At 37.7% G+C, this 25475-nt stretch overlaps 1 protein-coding gene across 1 annotated transcript in view; it reads left to right on the forward strand.

Annotated features, from left to right (window-relative positions):
• Positions 1-25475, forward strand: part of eys (eyes shut homolog) — a 157122-nt gene that overhangs the window by 124661 nt on the left and 6986 nt on the right. The window contains exons 42-46 of the mRNA XM_055029441.1: positions 5761-5984; positions 17122-17294; positions 22748-22930; positions 24166-24332; positions 25122-25266. Coding sequence (XP_054885416.1) covers positions 5761-5984; positions 17122-17294; positions 22748-22930; positions 24166-24332; positions 25122-25266 — 892 coding nt within the window. The remainder of the gene's footprint in view (positions 1-5760; positions 5985-17121; positions 17295-22747; positions 22931-24165; positions 24333-25121; positions 25267-25475) is intronic.

The raw sequence follows: 25475 nt of genomic DNA on the forward strand, positions 1-25475 counted from the left end.
TCTCCCTGAGCTGATCCATCCTTCTTAGAACCAACGCTCGACTAAAAGACACTATATCCCTTCCTGTGTTCAGCACGTAATGGCACAAAATCGGGTTTTGCCCTTCTACTACTTCCTCGTTTACGTCGTCCGGCAATCAGTCACCAAGTCCTGCTCAGTTATGAATCCGTCTCCCTTACTCCTCCAGCTCTCTCAGATACTTTAAGACGTCCAGTTCTCACCTTCATCACTCACCGTCTCGATGATTGTTGATCCAAACTTGTCACGTCCAGTTCTGCCTGTCGGAATTATTTTCTGTGTAGCGCTTCAGCGATCTAGCACATCATCTAGTCTCTCCTCGATCCTTAGTCAAGGTATCTCCGTTACAAAGGGTCGTCTTTCACCAAGCGCCCCCATCATCCGCTTCCTTCCTAGCATCGTTCGAATTTCTTAGTCCGTTCCCAATCCTTCCCTGACCACTACAACCTCCTCATAAGCTTCCCAAACGAAAGGCACTACTATCTTTTCTGCACCCTCAGCCGGTTCAGCATAACCATTGTCCAAGTGTTCTACAGCTTCTCTCTATCGCTCGGCCATCGGCCATCCCCAGCCTTCCATTTCATGTCGGACTGAACTTCAGCTGTGCGTGAAGCTCAACGTTCTTATCCGCTACGTGAGTATCTTTCAAATGCCTGGCGATGGAGCACTGACAGTCTTTAACACATTCTTACCTAGTAATCCGGCAGACCAGCGGCCTTCGGCCTTTAGTTAGCGCTGACACATCATTCACAGCTCAAACGCGGCTCGCGCCCCTCGGCGGGCCCCCGCCAACGACGCGGCTCGCGCCCCTCGGAGGGCCCCTCTAACCCCTCCAGCCCTCGGAGGGCCCCCTCCAGCCCCTCGGAGGGCCCCCTCCAACAACGCGGCTCGCGCCCCTCGGAGGGCCACCGCAACAGCAGCGTGGTATTAAAAAAAAAAAAAAAAAAAAAAAAAAAAAAGTATATACTTTTCTACTTAAGTATTTCGAAGTACAGGGCATTTCAATACTTTAAGACTTTTAACCAAGTAACATTTCAGTCAGTGACTCCGACTCTACAAAAAGTCACATTTGGAGAGGTTTCCTATTCTTTCACCAGAGTGTAGTACTTGTACAACATCGCCCTGCATATCGCTGCGCCTCAATATTGCAGACAACAGGTCAGCTAGGTCGACCAAGCCCTCTTGCCTAAGCTTCGCCGTACCAACCACCTGCTCGGTGATCCTCAGCCAGGAGCTGTTAATTCTACCTCATACTCTGTCACCATGTCCAACGTCCTCGCCTTCATCACCCACTGTCAACCTTCGTCAGTCAAATCCCCTATATTCTCAGTCGTTCGCAGGAATCAATCTTCACGCAAAACTTTCGCAACCAAGCACAGCACCCAGTCTCCTTTCGAACCCAGCCGCGAAACTTCTACTCTTTGACCTCTAAGCATTCACCAGGTATCCCAACCGCTGAAGCCTATCACTCTCCCTCTACCCATAAAGCTCATCACCGTGCTCCGAGCTTGTACTTTCTCCAACTACGTTAAAGCGCTCCTCTCCTGCGCTCTTCTCCAAGCATCCTATGGTTTCCTCAGGTCGGGCGAGTTCGCCTCAGCTTCTCCAGTCTTCAACCCTCCAAAAGATTTATCAATCTCCGATATCAAGTTTTTCCCGACCATTGCACCCTCCTAATCACGCACTCCAAAATTAAAGGTCTTCGTACTTTTTCTATCGCACGCATAGACGGCCATCTTGCCCCTTCCGTGCCACACTCAAATTCGTGTGCAAAAGGCATCAAATCTATCAGGAAGCTAAACCCCAGTTTATAGCTCCCGTAGGCTTCCCCACGACCGCAGATTCGTTATCCGCCACCTCCGCCCTATTTTACGAGAAGGCGGCCTTCTCCCCGATCATTATTCAGGAAAATCCATTTAGAATAGGCGCTGCTACGTCCGCCCCAGCACAAGGCGTCCCCATCGCTTCCCTCCTCCAGCTTGGCGCTGGTCATCTTCGGCCTTCACTTCCTACATCAGACCCAATCTCGCAACTGTGCTCGAAGCCCAACGCTCCATGTCATCAGGTGAGCAGTCAGCATGACGATGTAGTTTTTTTTTTTTTGGGCCATTTTTAACCATAAATTTCAAGGGGAACCGGCCAGACCAAGATCCTCAGCCTTCAGCCCGGCAGCAACCGGTCCCCCCTCCGCTCCTCATAGCACATCATGCTCATCAGGCCTGTATACGTCGGTCAGTCCCTTGTGGCCCCCGCCAACGATGCGGCTCGTGCCTAGCTGCCCCCGCCAACGATGCGGCTCGTGCCTAACAAGTCTATCAGACTGCAGGCCCCCGCCAACGATGCGGCTCGCGCCTAGTGGGCCCCCGCCAACGATGCGGCTCGCGCCTAGTGGCCCCCGCCAACGATGCGGCTCGCGCCTAGTGGCCCCTGCCAATGATGCGGTTCGTGCCTAGTGGCCCCGCCAACGATGCGCTCGTGCCTAACAAGTCTATCAGACTGCAGGCCCCGCTTCAGAGCCTGCATACAGTCCGTCGGACTGCAGGCAGCTAGGCCTCGGCCGGCACCCTCTTTTTGGGGGGTAAGACTAGTGAGCTTCGCCGGACTCAGCATCTCCCCCCCGGCGATCTACGCTCATAGTCTTCCGCCGGTTCGAGCGCCAAAGATTTGTTCATTAAAATCCTCTAACTGCTTATTTTTCTCTGTGTGAGTTGATCCAGATTGAAATGGAGCTTAGGCGTAAATTCAAGCTGGGAGACAGAACACAGCTGATCTACATCACAGCTGATCCTCTTCAATCACGTCACACCCTGCTGCAGCCAATCAGGATCGGCGCCCTCGCGCGTCCCAGCAATCAACGTTCAAGCGGTCCATTCAAGAAGACGAGCTTCCGGGGATCTGCCTGCTCGTCAGCTGTGCTTCGCCCACCTCCTCCCCATCTCCACCTTCAGCCGATGACCATTCTCCAGGCGCCCTACGCGCTCCTCCATCCAAGGCTCGCTCCATCATCAGTATTCGGACCGGGGGTAAGACTAGTGAGCTTCGCCGGACTCAGCATCTCCCCCCGGCGATCTACGCTCACTAGTCTTCCGCCGGTTCGAGCGCCAAAGATTTGTTCATTAAAATCCTCTAACTGCTTTTTTTTCTCTGTGTGAGTTGATCCAGATTGAATTAGCTTGTTTGCATAATACTAACATTAAATGTCATCTGAAATGTACAGAATTTAATTTAGTCAAATACAACAAAAAACAACACTTCTTTGTGTGGAAGTTGTTACTGAGAGGAAAGGACTTAACTAGTTATTTTTAAGACGCTAAGCTGTTTTAAAAACAGAAGCTTGCAGAAGACAGTTATTTTTTTAACTGTACAATATTTAATTTATTAAAGTTGTCATTTATTTTAAAGAATGTAAAAAATTTAACATACTCAATTTGAGATTTGCCTCATTTTTTTGTTAAGTTTTATTTGTAGATGCAGCTGTCTAATATTAATCTGAAGGATTTTACTGCATTATATTTCTAGTGAGGCAGAGACATACAGTTCTGCAATATTACAATTCACTTTTTATGTTATATATCTCATACATTTTCATTCATGATAAGTAGAAATTGTGAGATTTACAAAATCTGAGATTAAGAATCAACCACATGGTTTCTTATCAGTGTTTCTCTACCACAAACAATATCTATGTACTGTAGGCCCAGCAGATTACAGCAAATACTCATTACATTCTCTTCACAGTACAAACAAGTTTAAATTATGCCCTGTTATACTGAATCTAACTCATCTTCAAAATTCTGTAAGTCTCCCCATTCACATTCAAACACAGTTCAATTCAGACTGGAGTTATATCCATTTCTAATACAATAGTGATTTATAGTATTGCATTACTTGTGAAATTATGTCTACAAATGTTCTTGGCATGGAACTGTTTACTAAACTGTAAAACTGGATTAATCCAAGGATGTAATATACACTGTAACCACGGTGACAGTGTTAAGAAAATTTTAATTCACTTGAGAGAGCGAGAGACCTGTCTTTGAGGTCACTGTTGAAGAAAAATGTGTGCTTAAACTGTGTTTTGCTTTAATTGTACTGAAATCAAGGTTTTCACTCCAAGAACATAAAAGACCTTGCATGTGAAAGTGAAAGTATCTGCTATATTTCCCAGTTCATTTAATGTATTAAATCTTCATGTACAGAAAATAACTGTTTAGCCATGCAACATCAATTTAGTGCAGCCAAAAGTGCTACTTTAAAACAAAAATCAAAAATGAGCATATGGCTCTCGTGAACTGTCGCTGTTGGTCCACTCACAAAGTCATGAATATTGCATAAGTGAGCATTTTGAATGGACTTGTCTCATAAACATGGTAAACACACTTGAAGAGGCCATAAATTTATTCTGCACCCCACCGTCATTATGCAACCCCATCAGCTCATTGCTGATTGTATCACACAAATAAAGCTTTGCTCATTGTAAAAGTTTCCCTGAATCACAGCTTAGGTTATTTGACTCTTAAGCTTTGTTACAGATACTTTCAGGGCTCCTAGCCATGTGGTGACAGTGCAATAGGTGAACTCTGTCATCCATGTTGTCTTTATGGGTTTTCAGATAAGCAGCAGTTTATCTGCAGTTTAGCACCTAATAATCAAAACAAAAAATATATAATTCAGTAAAGAAGTTTCACTGTGTTTTTAAATCAGAATCAGCTAAAAGAGAACATTATTTCAAGACTTTTAAAAACAGCAGCATCTATAGACTTAGAAAAACCATTCCAACATGAAGTATTCATTAAAATAATGTTATTAAAAGAAAAAAAAAACACCTCTTTGAGTTTGGACTTGAAGTTCTAATTCTTTAATTCCCAACACAATCTTTATTCCTATGGCTTTTATGCAACATCAACATTGAGTATCTCGTCAAAAAACACAAACCAATTAAAAATATGAATTGTTTCAAACATAATATAAAACAAGCTCAATAATGCTTTGGTTTAGTTCAATATTTTTTGGAATGGACAAGCATATCTTTGAAAAAAAAATTATGACCTGAACCCTAACTGAGAATAAAACCTTTTTAACTCAACTCCAACAGGATTATTTCTCCAAATTATGTAGCTCCGTTTTGGCAGCAGAATTAATTTTACTCATTACGCAAAAGGTTATGCTAGAATAAGATGTGAGTTCCTGAAATTTATTGCAATTAATTCTATTTAAATGTAATATCAAAGTTGGCTAGGTAATGTTTTTGGTTTTTATCGCTCTCTCTTTCTCTCTTTCTCTTTCTCTATGTATATATATGTAGGTGTAAAGGAGTTTTGGAACTCCTTTACACCTTGTTAACCGAGAAATACTGATCCAAACATTTAACAAGTCAAAAAAAATACCCTGGAAAATCCAAATCCTCTGCTTACAGAGGATGAGTCTGCTTACATGCTAACTTAGAGAACTTAAAACGCTTACTGGACGGATTTACGGATTCAAAATTATAATTCTCAGCAAATAGGTTCAGAAAGTTAATTCAGTTAACAGCGTTGTGTTTTTTTCTACATTATATTAGCGTTGAATCTAACAGTAGGTTCTAGATTTCATCTTGCACATTTATATTAATATAAATCAATCTCAATTGAAAATGTTATGTACTGTTGTATCCAAACTCCTCCTAACTTCAGAGACTGATTTATTTAAGCATAAATCAACTCTCTGACTTTTTTTTTCTTTTTTTCTTTTTTTTTTGTGCAGAGATCCTTTGGACCTATATTTCTTGGGGATGTTTCATCCCTCTGGAAGCTTCATGATGAGAGAGGAATAGAAAAGAGGAGATTCATTGGCTGCATCAAGGAATTCCAGGTCAACTCAAAGGAGATTGACCTGGTGGGTGAAGCAGTGAAGGGGAGGAACATCAAGAACTGTGACCCGCCTGTCTGCCAACACCTTCCCTGCCGCAATGGAGGAACATGTGTCAGGTACAGTACTAGGTCACCTTTAAGCCCAAACAGATTATTTAAGGTGCTGGAATGTAAAAACCAACACCAATGTGAGACAGTGTCCCTGAAAATTCATTTCTACATGATAACACATGCTGCAGAAAAATGAATCCGCCTGTGACTGATTACACCTTATTTACAATATTCACCTGCACCAGACAAAGTGGTAAGAAATGATTTTTCTACATGACCTGATGTTTTCTTTTTTCTCACTGTATAATCGCTTTGACACAGGATTGGCAGAGGTAGTTTGTTTTGTGGGAACCAACACTTTATAGCAGTAACCAGATTTTTTTCCCCATGTTTTAAAAACATGAACAATTATGGTTGCAAAATATGTGTTTTCACCACATATTAAGCGCCCTGCCAAATATGGAAATGAGAGTTTGGCTGTTTCCTTCCCTACTTTTTTTTTTTTCTTTATGCAAACATGTCAAGCTCTGGTGGCCCTTTATTTTGATTATGTTTTTATTGACTTATGGTTTCTAATTGACATCTGATGCTTTCACTGACGCATAGGTGAATTCTGTTGACTAGTGAGGTCCATGTTGAAGAAAGAAGTTTATCTAGAAGTCACACACAATTTTTTCTTGCATTTTACAATTATGCACTCCTCTGTGTTTATTAAATCAAATCTCAATGAATTTTTTTAATGAAAAAAAAAACATATATATGTGAAATAGCTATATATATATAAAATAATGTATATATATTATTTTATTTGGGAACATGATGCAGCCTGCATCATGCATAAAAGGTGGGTGAGAGGGTCATTGCTTCATTCATTGTTAGCAACAAATGAAGCTAACATGAACTTGTGTTTCCTGCCTTCTGTCTCAATGCTCACAGGCATATTCACTTCACCTGCGTAAGCTTTTCTAATATTTCACGGAACCATGAACTGCAACAAAATTATGTACAGGCTTTGTTTTTCAAAACATAATCTACAGCACAATTCTGAAAGAGTCGTCACATATTACAGCATATTTAACATTTTATTGTATTGAGCTGTATGGTATTTCTGAGACCAGAGATTTGCTTTTATGTCTTTCAGTTTTATTGTTTTGTTTCATTATACCAGTAAAAGTTTTATAATAGGCTAAAAACAATACTGTTGCACACCTTTTTATGTCAGTTATTCCATGACAATAAAAGAACACTTATAGCTCTTAGACACAAATTTAGTTATATGTTCTCTGTATGTGTGAAATTAGCTGCACCACCTGAAAAAATGATAAAATGGGAGCTTTCTTAACTGTATCAAAACCATTTCCGTCCATGAATTTGTCACAGTCACTGTTTGCCACATTGCTTTTACATGCTAATATGATTTTAATGTTGGGGTGTGGTTGTTGAAATGTCACAGCAATTCTGTCATCCTTAATTTTATGTCTCATCAAAGATTTCCTAAATGAAGAAAAAGAAAACTGTGAATAACTTGAATGTGCTGCAGTCCTAAAACAACTATGTTTTTGTAAAGCACTTTTTATTTCCAACCTTTTATTTAGTCAACAAGCAGAAGAACAATTTCCTTACATCTTTTTATCTCCAATAGTCTGCCTAATCAGTCTGCCATCACTCTCCACTTTCCAGCAATTTGGCTCGTCTTTTTAAGTATGCACTAACTGCGCATGATGCTCTTTCACCTTTGGTAATCTAGGAAATAGCCACTCTAAATGTCTTCTTCATTGTGTTGTGACACTATCAATTAACAGTTGCATTTATTAAACAGGAAATGAGAAAGGGCGCCATGAATATTAGAATATGAATAGCTTTAAGAATCCCAATTAAGAGCCAGTGGTCACATTGGCTTGTCATGTGGGACAGTGTGAGCCATGCAATTATCTGCATGATGAATATGCGTTACTGCAGTATCCTTTTGAATCACATTGTGCCGAGGTCATTGGGAGTTCGCACAGCTCTGCTCATTGTACTGGTATCCCTAGATTGCACTGCTACAACATAATAGGATGAATGGGGATTTTTTTATCCAGGGGTCAGTTTTGGTTGTTTTGGTTCCATCCTCTTTTTATGTGGCTGTATGTTTATTAAGGCATGTTGGAATATAAATTGAAAACTAAGAGGGCAGTGACTTATAGTTGCTCGGTGAAATCTTTGTGAAAAAACAGATGATTGGAAGTTTAATATTTTTGGCCTCCTTCTTTTGTGGTTGGGATGTTTGACGTCTGTGTCAATTATGACACAGGTCACAGAAACAGATGCACATTATTCAGCAGGTGAAAATTGTTCCCAAGAAGTGTTCACACATACACACATACTGCAAGTGCTGCTCTGTAACAAAAACTGTCAAAAAAAGAAAAAGTCCAAACCACCTTAGGAAAATATGAACACCTGTTCAATCAAAAATGATAAAAACCAAAATCTGTGGACTAAGAGATCCAAAAACCTATTCAACTGTTTCATTCTTTCCATGTACAAATGTACTTATCGTCAGAGTGCTGCAGCTTGCACCTGCATCCTTTGCTCCCTGACTGTGAGTTCCTTGCTGGGGTTCTAATGCTAATGGCATCCCCTTGTGCATCTTTCTGAGCAGTTATTGGAAATTTTGTGGAAGCAGGTGGCAACATCCTGCTGGGAGTATGCCTTTAAGACACCTGAAGACAGAAGAGAGATTATGAACACAGTTAAAGATGCATGCCAGATTTTATTTCACAATAGTAATTCTTTCGTGAAGACTTTGTCCTTATCTCTTGTATGGGTTTCTTTTATTGTTTGTGGACAGTTTATTTCCAGGGGAATCATTTTTTACATGTCTGCATTACTATTATTTTTGTTTCAAGTGAGATGTAATAATACAATTTATGTGCTTAAAGTGTGATCTTTAAACAGAGTAAGGGTAGCTCTACCACTACCAGAAAATATTATAAGAAACAAGATTAAAAGTCTATCCTAATTATTAAATTGGAACTGGTAGAACTGGTACATTTTAAATTAATATCTTTTTTCTTAAGTACTAAGTGGATTTATTCTTCATAAAATGCACATGAATCTGAAGAGTTTCATTGACATGTTAATTGACTTCAATAGGTCAATTGAAAACGTTACACCTAATTTTGGTGTTTCACAACAGTGTTATATTTTAAGACTTTATTTCTGTTAATTTTTAATAAATTATGTCCCACAACCACTGAAAGACCCAATTCATCTCAGAAAATAGATCGTTACATAAGATACATAAAAATGTTGCTACAGACAAAAAACTTATATTGATTAAAAAGTGCAACACACATTTCTACACACAGTCTTGGTAAAATCTCCACAATATTTCATAATTTGATGCACCGCAGTAACCAAGACAGCATTTTTTGTTAATAGTTGTTGCTTTGCTTGCATTACAGAAATAACATCCTTGTGTATTTTTTTAATCAACCTTGACAGAGATTATTCTAAGGCCAAACTTGAATCAAGGATTTGAAATGTTTAAATGATGTCTCACTAACCAATTGAGTGAAAAACTTACCAGAGAATTAGTAGCAGTTTTTGTATTCGGCCCAACAAGGTTTTGTATTTAATTAGTTGCTGTTCCTGAGGAAATTAACACAAGAACAGCAAGCGGAGTTCTGCCGAAAGGAATTGTGGTCGACGATGCACCTCAGATATGAATAAATTTTTTTTATAGTTTTTCAAATGGCCTTGTTGATCAAAGATTATTTCAAAGCAAATGCTTACATATGCAACTTAACTGCTACCATTTTGCTTTTTTTTTTTTTTAGTAATCTTTGTTTATTTGATAATTTTACTGGTATGAACAGATTTGCTTGCTCATTTGGGGTTTATTGTGTGGTATAAGATTTTTTTTTTCTTTTTCTGAAGGTTTTTGTGGCAGTGGTGGTGTTCATTCATTAGCATGTTGGCAGGAAAAAATGGCAGAGGGAGACCAGAGATACATGCAGTAAATGGTCTACGGCTGGGAATCGAACCGGGGACAGCTGTGTTAAAGGCTAATCTTAATTAGCCATTTCTAATTCCACATACAGTGAAAAAGAAATATGCCACTCATTTGAAAAAAATTGCCCAATGTTGTTTATTGTGAGCAAAAATAAATTAGAAGAACATAGTGACAAATAAAAAGAGGCTTTGAACACACAAGGCTAGTTGCTTTTTAATGAAATTAATGCTTTTTTTGGCTTTTTAAAGGTTAAAATCAAAAGACGGTGCATTTTGTTTAATAAAGAAGTGAATATTCACATTGTGGTCTTGTTGTATAGAAAATATTTTTCAGTTTATCCCTGTGAATTAGTCAGCGGTAAAAGTTGTTAACCTTCTTTTTGCAGTGGGAGGCTATTATGTCTGAAGTAACACATAACATCATGAGAATAAGGATTTGTTTTAAGAGATCACTGCTACTGGTGGAGTTGTTTGGAGTAAAACATATTCTGGAAGTATTTCTTTTGAAAGGGTCATAGAATCACTGACAGGAAAGCAAGAATTAATGCTCGAATCATGGCCATGGGAACATGAGACTTTGCATCATTTCAAGAAGCTCGAACATTTTTGGTGATGTAAAATTTCAAGCTAATGCTAGATTTGTACAGTATTCTGCAATAAGTACTCTGTCTTTCAGCATGTTCCTTTGTCTATTCCAACATGGAAATAGTGAATCAGGTTGTCATAGTTTAATTAGTGCAAATCATCTGAAGGACATTTTTAAAAGAATGGTTTGCTCAATAATTTTATACGGTTTTCATTTTCAAGCATGATTTTTTTTTCTTGTCAAAAAAAGTCTTGTGGCCCTGAAAATGTTCTTCGGTGCAATGCAGAAACCAAATAATGAGTTATTATATTTTTAATTAACACAAAGAAAACCTTAAAAAATGAATTCCTTTGATAAAAAAAAGCCCATTTTCTTATTTGTTCACAAATTTTTAAATATTAGTTGAATTTCACTTTTAGAAATGCACAAATAGGTGTAGAGGTAGAGTGGGCGCCCCATACACGAAGGCATGTAGTCATCCAGGGTTCGATTCCTAACCCCAGAATCTGGGCTTCCCCGTTTGTTTCTCTGGCCGTTTCCTGCCTATTATTGCAAATAAATGTTGCTAGTGCCCCAAAAACTAGATAGATACACTGCAGTGGTTTGTTTACAAACTGTTTTCTGTTCTGTAAAACTTATCATTACCTTACCTTAAACCAGAATGTTTGGGAATTTCTGTACACATTCAAACATAAACATTTCACATCAATCAAGATGAATAAGACAAGGCAAGTAAATCAGTTGGAAGAAAAATCGGAATGAAAGATGTTGTTTATAAGCAAAAAAACAATGATGGCAAAATGATAGACATAAATTACTACTATGTGCAGCATTGTGTGCAGTATGGGTCAAACAGTGAACAGACCTCCTGGCCTGTATTTCCAAACAGCTTGTCAGTCACTCTCTCACACTCCCTTGACAGTCAAGCAAGTCATGCCCTCAGAAATGCCTCTCTTTGAGGCCTGCTATTATTACTGATTATTTTCAGCAGGACTACTGGCACACTGATCAGAAGGTTTGAATTTAACAACAGCCAGCATTGGTATGATTATATCATGGTGAAAAATAATTAACTGGGAGCCAGAGATAGTTTGAAACCAGCAATCGGTGATCCTCCGGAGCTGCATACCAACATCTTTTTTTATTTATTTCTGCAGCTTTTAAAGAAGCCAAAAAAACCACCCTTATTATTCATGGAGTTTTGTCACTTTGAACATTTTTCTGTTGAAATCTCTTTTTCTTTTACCGCTAAACATCAGTTAGAAAGGCTTTGTATTCCACTGCATTGGATACAATTTGTACCTGATTGCAAAGCTGAAAGATTGTGGCAGCATTTTGCTACTGGGATGGTTTATTTAAGTAGGCACAAGAAAGTTAGTCAGAGTTTATGGGAAGACACATAAAGGTAAATACGGAACAATAATTAAACGGAACCTGCTAAAGACCACAGTAGATCTGAAGCTGGGGCACAGGCTGAGATTACAGCAGGATGACAACTCTAAACAATAGTTTAAAGGCTACAATGGTATGGTGCAGGTCAAAGGATATGCATGTATTAGAATCTTCTAGTTATATTCCAGGCATAAGCAAAATGAGAGTGTGTGGTGAAATGTTCAGAATGCTCTTTATCCAGTCTGACTGGGTTTGCTGTTTGCAAAGAAGAATTTGTGAACATTTCGATCTCCAGATGTTCACAGTTGGTAGAGATATACAGTTGCACTTCAGTAATCCAAATTAGTTGTGCTGGTCTATCACATCAAATGCCAGTAAAATACATTAAACCTTGTGACTGCAACTTGGCAAAATGTGACAAGGTTCAGGGTTTTCAACACCTTTGCAGAGTTCTGTGCACAGTTTGAAGCAGGTGTTGGTCTTAATGTATGTGTTTTCTCAGGTGGAATGTCTATGCAGTAGAGCGAGGACTGTCTCTGGCCCAATGACCTCACACTATTTGTGTCTTTGTGTTCAACATCCAACATGCAGCAGCTGTGCAGTGAACATTGAAATCTAACCAACAAGAGAAAATAATCAGTATTTATTACCCTTTATTCTTATTTATTAACCTAATAAACGCTCTTCTATTAAACTGCATTTCTTATGAGTTTTTCATAAGAAATGCATATATATATCCTGGATATATAAAATACATAGATTTCTACATTTCTAAACTCTGGCTTGAATATACTTGAAGAATGGTTGAAAAAATTTGTTTTTTTCCACAGGGCAGAACTGTAGAAATGTTGCCTGATCCCTTGAGAAAAGTTCCCTTGGTGCTTTATTCCTCCTTTCTATACGGATTTTATTTCAAGTTATCATCTTTGTGTGCATTTCTATGGCAGCATATTTGAAAGAAGTGCAACCGAGACTTAGCAGACATCACCCTGATTTACAACCCAGGCAAATGTTTGAAAGAGAGCCTGGAAGAGGTCAGGGAGATATCGAAAAACCTTCTGCTCAAACAGGAGGCTGAATATGTCAAATGTGTGCTGTGTGCAAATTGCACCTCACCCCTTTTGCCTTTATTAAAATTTAAATTGCAAATAATTGACTGAGAGACCAGTTACGTTTGACTCAATCCACTCACTTATCCTCCACTCTTCAAGAGCTAAAGTATCTTTTGTATAGCTGTGTCCAATTGGCTCCTTACAGTGTTGGAAAGCAAATGGCATTTCAGCACCAAAGCAATTCTCCTCTATAAATAATATCAACTCCACCCGGTGGCCGTTTTTTATTCCCAAAAAGTAGAAAAGCTTTCATCACAACAACTGAAGACTTGCATGGCAGTGGAACTATTATGAGAGATCTCTTTTGCACTTGGAAATGACTGCCCTGTGAATAACTTCTAAGTATGAAATCTGAGAAAATCTGAGCATAGCGTTTCGTCTGCTGTAGCAATGGTATCATACGCAAACTACTCCATTATTCATCATTTTATCTGGTACTTATTAGATTAAAAATGTATATCTTCTTCAAAATTCATTCAGCTTCTGTGCAGTGCCATTCTCGTTTTGAATGGCCTAAGACGTGTCGCGAAACGGCTTTTATGCATTTGTGATTAAAATATTCAAATTAGTCTGCAAGCTACAGTTTTGATACCACAATTATGTAATCAAAGTGATTGCCTCAGGCAAATTAAAATAACCTTTTGTCACCCCACACATCGAGATTTTGATTAGGGCAATTAAATCTCGAGTGTTTTTCTAAGCATATACCATCTCCTGATCTACACATGTATGCTTTACATACAAGGAGTTAAAAAAAAAAACATCTGCTGCTTGTTGTTGCTCCTTCTGCTCAATTGAGTTTTCAGTTTATTGTAAAGGATGCACCTTCCCTGGAATTACATGATTATAAACAGACTGATGCAGTCCCTCCTATCTTCTTTCCACCAGATCTAAAACTGAATTTCTTTGGAGAGCAAGGAAATAGGATTGCCTCCCTCAGAAAATGAAACTTCTGACACATTAGATTTTTCTCCATTATATTAACTCACCCCTTAAAAATATCTTTATCAAATCAGGGTTTGCTGATAAATTGTTCTGAACTACATGTCAGTATTAGTTTATGTAAACTTTGCATGGAAATCTATCTTAATGCAAAGTTTATATTTTTATTAAAGACACGCCAATCGATTTTTAGGCTAATCTCTAATGATTGTTTTTTTTATAAAGCTTTATTCTTATCTTGATTTTGGCTAAATACCCAAAATCTATTTAGGAAGATCATCCCGTCTAATTAATAATCATGTAGATGAAAATCAACTGGCATTCATGTTCATGTTTTTGGGTATAATCTTGAAGTTCATTGCAGATATTTAGTTTGAGTGTCTGATGACTTCATTTATGATTAAAAAAAATCATAGTAATTAACAGAGGCTATTTCCTGTAGTTGCTATTCATACATTTTTCTTCCAAATCAACTGATATCCTGCAAGAACTTTCCTGTAAGTGGAAATAAAAAGACTCCTTTTCCATTATCAAACGTTCAGTGCTGTGTAAAATTCCAAATTTACAATTGACAGCATGTTACTAGGAATTTGATGTGACAGTCTGATTCCAAACAAAACATTACTCTGAAAGAAAAAGCAAGAATTGTTACAATATAAAATCTGAAATGTATGTCTGAGTCAGTACTTTGACAGCTTACAGCTACAAAAGCTTTTTTCTGATATATCTATCAGCTTTGTGCATCTAGAGAATAAAATTTTCTTTCAGCCTATCTTGCAAAAACATAATAGCATCTGAGAATTGCAATTTTCAACTATTTGCACTAATTCAGAACTGGGTTTAGGTGCAGACTTTCAGTGAGCCATACTTACACATGACAATGCTTTGATCTCTACTATACCATTGGAGCAGTGCTTGTATGTTTATGGTCACTGATCCACCTGAGTCACAAGACTTTACCATCCAGGAACAGTGTTTCTTCTGGTTTTGGGCTGCATCTAATAACGTCCATCTTTTCTCTTTTTTTTCTATTTTTACTAACTAGCTGACTTTACAAGGTAACTGGTTAAACTGAATTTTATTTAGGAATGTCAGAGTAAAGGGAAAGAATACATATTTAGTGTTAGCGTAACATATAAGGCCCAACAAGGATTAAGGTTTAGTACTCTAAAGTGACAACAGGTGAAAAGTTCAACAGGTGTGAATATTTTTGCAAGGCATAATGATGAAAGTTATTGTTTAGCATACCTTTGCAAAGAATTGCTGCTTTTTTTGAATGCTGCTCACATTTTCTGATCTCTCCAAGATTTTGCTTGAAAATATCTGCGAGTCCAGAACAAAGTCGGCTGACATTTGCGCTCTCACTTGCCACCCGTCTGGAACATCTTTGCAACTCTAGAGCTGTATTTCATGTGTGAAAATGGCTTTCATGTCGGTGTTCAATGTTCACAGTTCCTGCGCTCTATATTTTGAAAAAAAAAAGTATGACTTGCTGAATTTCAGCCACACTTTGGTGTAGAAAATAAAGATCTTTGAACCTATTCACCCATGATAGAAACCTATATCTAAAGTTAACGTGTCGTCTGCTCTTGAGGTAAGTTAGATACCTTTACTGTATTTTAGACCGTTTTAAAAACTATCTGGAACTTCCGAACAAAACCCCATGCAATCACATTTAAAGTGACAACTTTAAAAGAAATCTATCCAATTTAAAAGAACCAAACTTCCTTGTGTCAGTTGTCAAAATGTATTAAAAAAAACCCATCTGTACCTTTTCTGGCGCATCTTATCAGTATTTTCTATTGTTGTCTTTTACTGTCACAGAAACCAGCACATATGGCAAAGACAATGAGCTGCCATATACAGATTAAACCAGATATGTACATTAAAAAAAACAAAAAAAACGTCTCATTGATAATAGATCAGACTAAATATTTCCTGACAGTATTACAAAAATAACTTATATCTCGTACATTTGAAAATAATAGGCAAGACAAATGTTTTCAATTCAAAGTTGATAAATTCTAACAATATTGCATGGTTAAGTAATTTTGAAAAGTCCAGATGAAGATATGGCTTTGATAAACTTCTCTCACTCATTCTTGTAAGTTTTTTTTTTCTTTTAAAACAATCTTGTGAAGTTGATCTCCAGACACACACTGCTTCCTTGTGACCTTTAAAGGGACAAATTGCAGCTGTTGTCAGAAACTTGTGAGAGTCCAAAACTCTTGAAGTGAAAACCAGAAGACTTTAAAACAATTATTTCAGTCGTTTTGGGCTTTTAGCTAATAGAAATCCTTGCAATAATCCTAACTGACCTAAAACAATAAATATTAAGATGACTTTATGTCAGACGGTGATAGAATATGTATTTCTTTTGTATTTTTATACATTGTATCCAATGTCAACTGGATCTTTGTATTCAAAAAGAAAGCTCAATTTGTTAATCATCAAAGTCATTCATATTACGTAATTTGTGTTGTAAATAATACTTTTTGTGTCTTAGTAGGCACAGTCTTTTCGAACAATGCTCAGCTTTGATGGCAGAATGTAAATATTTCATTCATAGAAGCCATTTTCTGAAGGAGCAAAATAAATCCTACAGTGCTGCTGCTCAAAAAGCATTATTAATTTATAGGTCTGAAACCCTACTAAAGCTTCCACTGTCTTATCTTATACCTTTTTTAGAATTGTGCATGTCGTAAGAGCACTTTATAAAGTCCCAGTCTAGGTATCACTTCAGATGTTAGATCATCTTTCTGTTCTTGCTGAGAGAAGAAGTGCGGGGGAAAGAAAACAGAAAAGGAGACAAACTATTATATAAATTCTTGGTATTTCTGTGGCTGTCATACTACTAATGACCTGCTTCCTGCTGTTATAATTCAGAGAATGTATATTCACCTAAAAAAAAAAACATCAAAACAGTGTGCCTCTGCTGTAACTAGTAAGATGGAGAAAGATTTAATAGGATTTGTATTTTTCTCAACCATTATCAGAAGATTTTTACTTTCATTCCCTCTGGCAGGACACATTTGCTTTCACCATCCACTCAGATCTGGGTTTTCTTGGTAGTTTATTTATCTCATCCTTTTTTTGTTGTTGTTGTTTTCCCCAACATTGTTCTGTTAGCCAGTGTAGAAAGCAGGAGCTAAAACTATATCTCTGCTTACAACAGTGATGCCGAGAACTGGTTCTGCAAGTGCCCGCCACTCCACACAGGCCGACTGTGCCAGCTCAGCGCCTGCGAGAGCGGACCCTGCAGCCACGGAGCTACATGTATCCCAAAGTCACAGCTGGAGGTCGTTTGTTTATGCCCCTCTGGACGACAGGGGCTACTCTGCGACCAAAGTAGGTGATAAACACGGAACATTGTCTTAGAACATTGCAGAGTGGTTGAAGCAGATACAAATTCATTAAGAGCTGGCTCTGCAAACAGTTGGTGGATGAAAGCCTTGAGCAGTTGGTATAATCAGAGTCTGTTGTTGAATAAAAAGGATTAATGAAACTGAATTGAGCTGAGCAGGCAGAAATGTCCTCCTCCAGCAGAGGAGTCAGATAATCAAACTCATGGCTGCTTTGCTGAATATTTCAAAAGACTATTTAAAGTTTTTAAGATCTATTTCCTCTAACCGGATCTCCAGTGAAAGACATTATTTCTCTGTGTGTGTACTTGTGTATGACTGACACCAGCTATACAGAGATTGTAAACATAATTATAAAGTGGTGGTGAAGTTTTATTATGCAGGCATTTAATAGCTGATAAATGACTGCCACATTAACTTTTTGTATTTCATATGCCGTTTTATTATCCTTAACCCAGCCCCAAAGCAGTGCCATTAAAAAAAAAGAAAAAAAAACTGTAGGCTTCACAGGTCGTGACACACAGAAACAAAAGGTTTTGCTTGACTAGACTGACTGTAGCAGCAGCAGGGTGCTTGGCATATAAGTCGCTCAGCCATGCCGCAGCCCCCGTCAGAATCCCAGCACCCACTTGCCAAACACTGAAACCTAACCTTCTATTTTCACACTAAGTACATGGCTGACATTTGAATTTTAATCCTGAAACATCAGATTAGATCAAAGTCAAAAAGTGATCACTCCCCGTGCCTCCTGGGGCTCTTTTGTTCTTGGAACTTTGCACTACTTTTTGTGTGGTGCCTTTGCAAAATAGCAACAGTAATTACATGGGAGCCTAGCTGTCTTTTTTTTTTTTTTCTTCTTCTCTCCTGTTGGAGAAGAGAGCTTACACTGTTCATCTGCCAGGACATTTGATACAGCTGCAAGTCTTTTCTTCACAAGTAGTATTTTTATTGTTTTCTTCTTATATGCAGCCATTAGTTACACGAGAAACTACAAATGAGCAAGATAGGAAAATGAGAGGCAAGGACTTGAAGGTGGAAAGCCTCAAAAGCATAAATCAGACATTTAGAAAATATTCAGTATCAGAATTACGAGTTCTATTTGTACTCTGTATTAAATGTACACATATCTTAATATTGAGTCCTATACAAAAGTATTTAAATTCTTATTCATATTGCTTTTAATTGGAATTGAAAAAAGTCCACATTTTTTACCAGTAAATCTAAAAATTGTTGTGTCCACTGTATTCAGACCCTTTTACTTTGACACTCCTAAACAAAATCCAAACAAGTATAGCACAACTCACAAATCAACCAAAACATGCATGTCCACTGAAACTGAGGGAGAGGACTGATCTAAGAGGCAGCTAAAACAATAATGGCAACTTCTGGGGATCTGCAGAGATTCACTTCTCACGTGGGGAGAATTATCAGCCATTCACACAACATATCTGATGTGAAGGTCATTGGAAAGAAAGTCATGAGAAGTCCAGGAGGTAGTTTGCCATTAGCTATGCAGAGAACACAGCATACAAGAAGTTGAGCAGGTTGTCTGGGTTGTTTGGCATTTGAATCTTTTAGCCAACAGAAGAGGTGGGGATTTAGCACTACAGGCGATTCTGAACACATCCTCCTCCTATGAAACATTGCAGTGGCCACATTATCAGTGGACATGCTTGAACTCTTCATGTCGGTCTATTATATAAAATCCCACTTAACTACACAGGAGTTAGCTATTGCAATGTGAAAATCAAGAGATATCAGTACTTTTGCAGTATGGTATACAGATCTCTCTTAAAAGTTTTCACAGTTTTGCATCACTAAAACTGAATATTTGTCTGGTTTACTAATTACAAGCCAAAAAGTTAATCTGTTTTCAATATCAAATGTTTCCAGTTGAGCAGAAATAAATCAACAAAGCAGAAAAAAGCAAATGCAAGTAAATAATCTTCTGGATTTGACATATTGCAACAAACACACACCCACACTCACACAACAACCAGTTAGCTGTTAAATAGCAAAAACATTCTTCAAGGTTGTCACACATTTTTTTTAAATATTATCTTATTAAAATGCTTTGTTCAATTACATATTTTGTCAAATTTTGGGTCTGTTAAAGCAAAAAGAACACGAAAAATGAGCTTTTCATTGGATGAGACATTATTTTTTTTAACAGGTGTGTTTCTGTCTTTTAAGACTTTATGAGCTCAATTAATTTTCTTCTGTTTGCAGCTCTAATTTTCAATTTTCTTTTGTATAATGTAGATTTCATAATGAAATCATAGATAATGTTGATAATATGAACCCTGGCTGTTCAATCACAATCCAAAACATTATAAGTAGAGTTTTATTTCATGTTTTTCTTGGTGGAAATGGAGGTTTGCCTGGGAGTCGTGCTGCTCTTGCAGATCTTTTCTGGATTTTCATTTTACTTCAACTGCCTTTTCTTCATGATATTTCAAAGAACTGAGAATTGTTGCCCAAAGCACTTTGATATATTTTATAACCTTATTTGTACCCCTTTGATAGCTTCATTTTCAAATTCTCCATCAGTTATTTCAAGGAGTCAATGTTTGCTTGGTGTTGCCACAGAAAGGATTTATCACCTCTGGAGTTATTATAAGCTGATAATTCAGAATTACTGCTTCTTCCCTTTAAGGAGTTCAAGTCAATTCAGGTGTGTGATGTTCTGAATCATGCCCACAACATTAAATACAACTGCTGTGCATTAGCATTGAAAAGTGCTAATATGTTATGGTAATTTTGCTTCCAGGGATAGCAGTGCTTCACCTCTTATACCTCTTAGATCAACAAATTACGTATTCTACCCAAGGGTGGCTAAGGTTGTTTATTTTATACACTACATTAACAAACGCTCCAGTTTGGTTCAAGTTTTGGAAGCATCAGCATCTCTGATTAGTATTGATTTATTATGTTGTTTTCTTTAACCTTTTATTATATGAAAAATAGTTTTTTATTCAGGGTTGTTTTTAGAAAGCATGAGTAGATTTACCTTTTTATGGGGGAAAAGAAAAAAAAGATGCACATTGTGTGCAAGCAGTTCTATGTCAGAACTCATTTGACAATCTGGAGCTGCATGTCATTTTGTTTTACTTCTGCAGCTTCTGCCGATTTGGAGTATATGACACAAATACACAGAAAAGTGGAAATAATATTTAATACGGTTTGACTGGATGGAGCAGTTTACATCTGCTGCCAGAAGTTACATCTTATGAGTCATTTTGTGATGCATCCTGATTCCCTCCTAATACATGTGAAATTAAGAGTCAGAGGCCATACCTCTTGATTTTTTTCATACTTTGAAATTTGTGAGTGTATCATGACAGTGCATAGCTTCAATGTGATAGGTTGTGAAATGCTAAGTATTTTTTTTAATGTTTATTTCTATTTTGTGTAATTTTTCACCTCCTTCAGTCTGATATTGCCCAAAAAAATTCAGTTATATTGCTTTCAGTAGTCCCCTGATTAATAAACAAAGACCATTCACTTTCATTTAATCTTAATGCAAATTCAATTGTTCTGTGAAAGCCTTAGACATTTGTTAGACAACATTAGTAAACAAGCGGCAATATAGAGACCAGGTAGCACAGGAGACAAGACAAGGAGAAATTAACCAAACATTTCATAGAGGACAATAGATAAAAGAAAAATGATGGCACAACTACAAATCTACATCTACACAGACATCCACCTAAAGTGATAATCATGGAATGATCACAGTAGAGCTAGAGGAACTGCAGAGATCAACAGCTCAGATGGAAGAATCTGTCAACATGAAAATCCATAGTTGTAATTTTTCATAAATTACAACTAGCCTCATGCTATCATTCTATCCTTTAGCTACAGAATAGTACAAATTTACCCATTGAGAAAGAGTGGGACGATTGTTGAAATGGTGAAAGAACCCAGAAAATATTTTATTTGCTACGACTTATGTGGGGGGACAACAAATATATTGGAGAAACTCCTCCAGTTAAATGATTTAGCTTACTTGGCCTGAATGCAAAACTCTTATTGTGGAGAAAAACACTGAACACACTATCCATCCCATGAAACATAGTAAAGGCAGCATCATGCTGTGGTTCTGCTTTTCTTCAGTAGAGATAGGAAAATCTCTGAGTTCATAGGAAAACGGATGGATGACAGACTTAAATACAGTGCAGACTTAAAAAAACACTGAGATGCTCCAAGGACTTCAAAAATGACCAGTGTTATGTATCTGAAACCTGTTAGTTTTTTTAAATCCTCTGTAGATAGAGTATTTGAATTATTTTAATTTAAATTGTCAGAACAAATCAAACAAGATCAAGATTTATGGAAGTCTTTGTAAAATAATTTTGAACAATTTTGAATGACAAGGATTTCCAACTATTAGTAGTTCAGGAGGAGCTGTTTTTCCTTTTCATTTACATAAGCTATTTGTCGCACATCAATCATTTTACTTCAGAAAAGCAATTACGTCTAAATGCTGTCACCTTAAAACCAAAATCAGGTCTGATTAGAAATTCATTTTGGGTTGTATAAATCCAATAAAAAAATTAAAAAACTGTTTATTTAGCTAACCTTAGGGTGTTGATGTTGTGTTATTATTCTGATGTCATGAGTGCAAAGAACTTAATGGCAGAGATATACATCAGCATATGTGTGTGATCTAATTAAATACAGCCCAGTTTGCAGATAAAGAAGCGTAATGACAATTCACTGAGGCAAACTGCTCTAGCAGACAATAACCGGAGCATTTGCAGCTTTATTAATAATTTAGTAGCCAAACTGAGCCGAGGGCAGTCGCAGAGGGTGCTCTGAAGCACTCTTAGCCATCGCCTGAGGCTGCAGAAGAACATGCAAGGAGCTTCCGCACAGAGAAGAAGGAACAGTTTTATTTCTTGTAGTTTTTGTTTTTTTGTTTTTTCTTTAGTCTGGACCCTCAGTGATGTAAAGAAAAATTGATGAACAAAAACCTAAACATGGCAGCAAATTTACACTGAGTCCCATGTGTAAAATCAAGTAGATGGGTTGCTCAGATAAAAGGCAGCGGGGAACATTACTGAATCAACCATGCATTCTGAATGTGTAAATTGAAGATTGTAATTGAAAATCATCTGGATTATTGTGCTGCCCTTGTGAACATCGCACTTAAAGTAAAGCCTGTATGCCAGAATCTCTTCTAAACAGCCACTGATGAAAATAGAATAGGAGTGAGGAGGTGGTAGTATTTGAAAACAGGTCATCATCTAATAGCATCAGAAAAGAAAATTCATGTTTCTTTAAGCCATGATCTGTAATATGGGGCAATAGTGCCATCTTTTGGTAAACCAGGAAGCAGATGATGAATCAGACCTCTTGCTAAATTACGACTCGAGCAGAGAAGACCTCACAGCTGCTGGTGAGATTTTTTTTTTCTTCTCCCTCTCTTCTTTTCAGCCATCAATATAACTCGTGCCAGATTCAGTGGAACTGATGAGTTTGGCTACACATCGTTTGTGGCCTACACCTCCATCCCCAGCCTCAGTTTCTTCTACGAGTTCAAGTTGAGGTTCACGCTCGCAAATAATTCATCTGCTGTCAGAGACAACCTGATTCTGTTTGCTGGACAAAAGGGACAAGGTGAGCTGAACCCTGTCACCCACAGAGGAGTTTAAAAGGAATCCAGCCAGCAAGTGAAGACAGAAAACTGATCCGTTTTTAGGCTACATAAGCCATTTTGTTTATCTCCAGTGTATGATAATGTACTAAGTAAGGCACTTTACGTCTCCTCTCCCCTAACAAAGACACTTCATCCTTAAGGGTTTTTTTTTCCTGATTGTGAAGACCATTTTCACATTACAAAAATCATTGGATTTCCAGCTAATATTTTATTCTTTCTGACTTGCGTGCAGCAAAGTTGTTGCGGCTCACATAAACCGAACATGTAAACCAATCATCCTGAAAGTTTTAAAATTAATAACTTCAGACACGCTTTGAAGCAAGGGGCTGTTGGCAGCTCTCACAATAAATTAGTATTTTTTCCTCCGTGGGGTCAAATTTGGTTGCAGGTAACTGCTGCGCCGTTGTCAGCAGCATATTTCATCTAAAATAAAAAAGAAGGATGAAAAAATGGTATCTTACAGACCTCTGCACTTGTTTTCTCTTGAGAGATCAGTTCATCAAGGTGGAGGCAGAAGAACACAAAAGCAATGCGGATAATGAAACACTTGTGAAGAGAGTGTGCTGTGACTGTGTGCTTGGAACAAAAGAACAACATAAGAATAGATTAAATGTGAACATTTCACAGGATAACTGCTCTAATGAAGTGACATCTTTTGTCAGCACCATCAAGGAATGTAGTAGCACTAATTATTTGATGTGGGCTCAAGCAGCACACACACTTTAAAAAGCAATAACGTGGAGCCAGTGCCACCGTATTTATTGGCATCCATGCTGAAAGTTTTGGAAAATCTAACTTCTAATGTGAATACATTATTTGGTAAGAAAAACAACTATTAAGAGGTAATTATTTTTAATTAAATCAGCAGAGCCATTCAAATAGGAAAGATGTGTCTTAAGACATAAAATGGCTTCAAGAAAGTTTTCTCAAAAAATGGCCATTATCCACAGTCTGAGCAATAATTTACATTTAAAACAACTGGAACAGTGACAAACAAGGACCTAAATTCATCAAAATAATAAATAAAATTCTGTCTGAAATTAGAAGTAATACTTTATTTCTAGGTTTTATACACATTTTTACCATTACCAGTGATCATATGAAGAATGCAGTATGTCCTTATGTCTAAGTTAGGATGTTTACTTTATATTTTCGATCACTACTAATGATGACCTCCATATCCACATATTTTCAGGCAATGATGGGGATGACTTCCTTGTTTTAGGACTACGAAGCGGCAGAGTGGTTCATAGATTTAACCTCGGGTCAGGAGTAGCAACCATAGTCAGCAATCAACTCAACTGTAACATCAGCATCCACACTGTTATCTTTGGAAGGTCCAAAAGAACAGGGTGGCTGAAGGTAATTTAATGCTTTGTTACAGTTTTGTGTATTTCTTTCATTTTTACAGTGGTTTGTTCATTGTCTGTCTTAGTAGATCATTTTCTTTTTAGCAAAAAAACATATTTGTAAAAGTTTTTGACAATTGAAAACAATAAAATGCAAATGTTTCAGGTCTCGTTACGTCATTGTAGGTTTACCTTTAATTAGTCTCTCACATCTCAAGTCTTCGTCTGACTTAATTTTGAAACGCAGACTAATACTAAAAATATTTAATCTTTATTTTTCGTTCCTCGATAATAACTATCACTCCAAAGTAGTATTTCATAGAAGTTACGTTTTGTGCATTCAGTGGTCATTTTGAGAGATTTTCAAGTTTCAGACTGAACACTGTTTGATTCCAGTCCCCTGCCAGTTTCTCGTGGCAGCTGTGGTCAAATATAAACCATACTTAATAAAATGTAAAAGCCTTACTATATGACTTCATGCTGTGAATGCTTAGCTCATTACTGCTTTTTGTTAAACTTGAAACATGACAAGAGCACATAAACTGAAATATTCTCATATAGTCATTTTCTTTTTTGTCTAAAACAAGATTTGAGAGCATTGGTGGCTCAGTGTCCTATAAAAGCCTGTTTAGAGGCAAAAACCTGGGAGGGTGACTATTAAGTGGACATGGACTGAGCGATAAATCTGAGATTGCACGTTTCGTCAGGTTCAGCAGATTGTGAAATTGTCCTCCTACTCCTGACGCCTACAGATGCGAGGCTTCAGCGTGAATATTGATGTTTCACTCTACGTCTTCCTCAGGTTGATGGGCAGCGGAACAGAACAGGATATTCCCCTGGACCTCTGGTGGGCCTCAATGTTTTCAACCAGCTCTTTGTAGGTGGATATAATGAGTTCACCCCTGAACTGCTGCCACTTGGCTCCAGATTCCGTCAAGGCTTTCAAGGTAAGACTTCAATGGCTTTATTACAGCCCAAAAGCTGCTATCTGCAGCGGGAGCACTGGGGCTTGGACTTTCTCCCAGGATCTTTGTCTTTGTGCAAGCAGAGGGAAGGTCTGTAATGAAAAGGGAATTACAGGCCAGAACAGAGCTTTGAGGTTGATTGTATCTGCACTCTGTAATTGCTTCACACCCTGTACAGTGTGTTGTGTGTA

Source organism: Poeciliopsis prolifica, unplaced genomic scaffold (genome assembly GCF_027474105.1).
Source record: "Poeciliopsis prolifica strain line A6 unplaced genomic scaffold, Auburn_PproV2 SCAFFOLD005, whole genome shotgun sequence".
Lineage (NCBI taxonomy): Eukaryota > Metazoa > Chordata > Actinopteri > Cyprinodontiformes > Poeciliidae > Poeciliopsis > Poeciliopsis prolifica.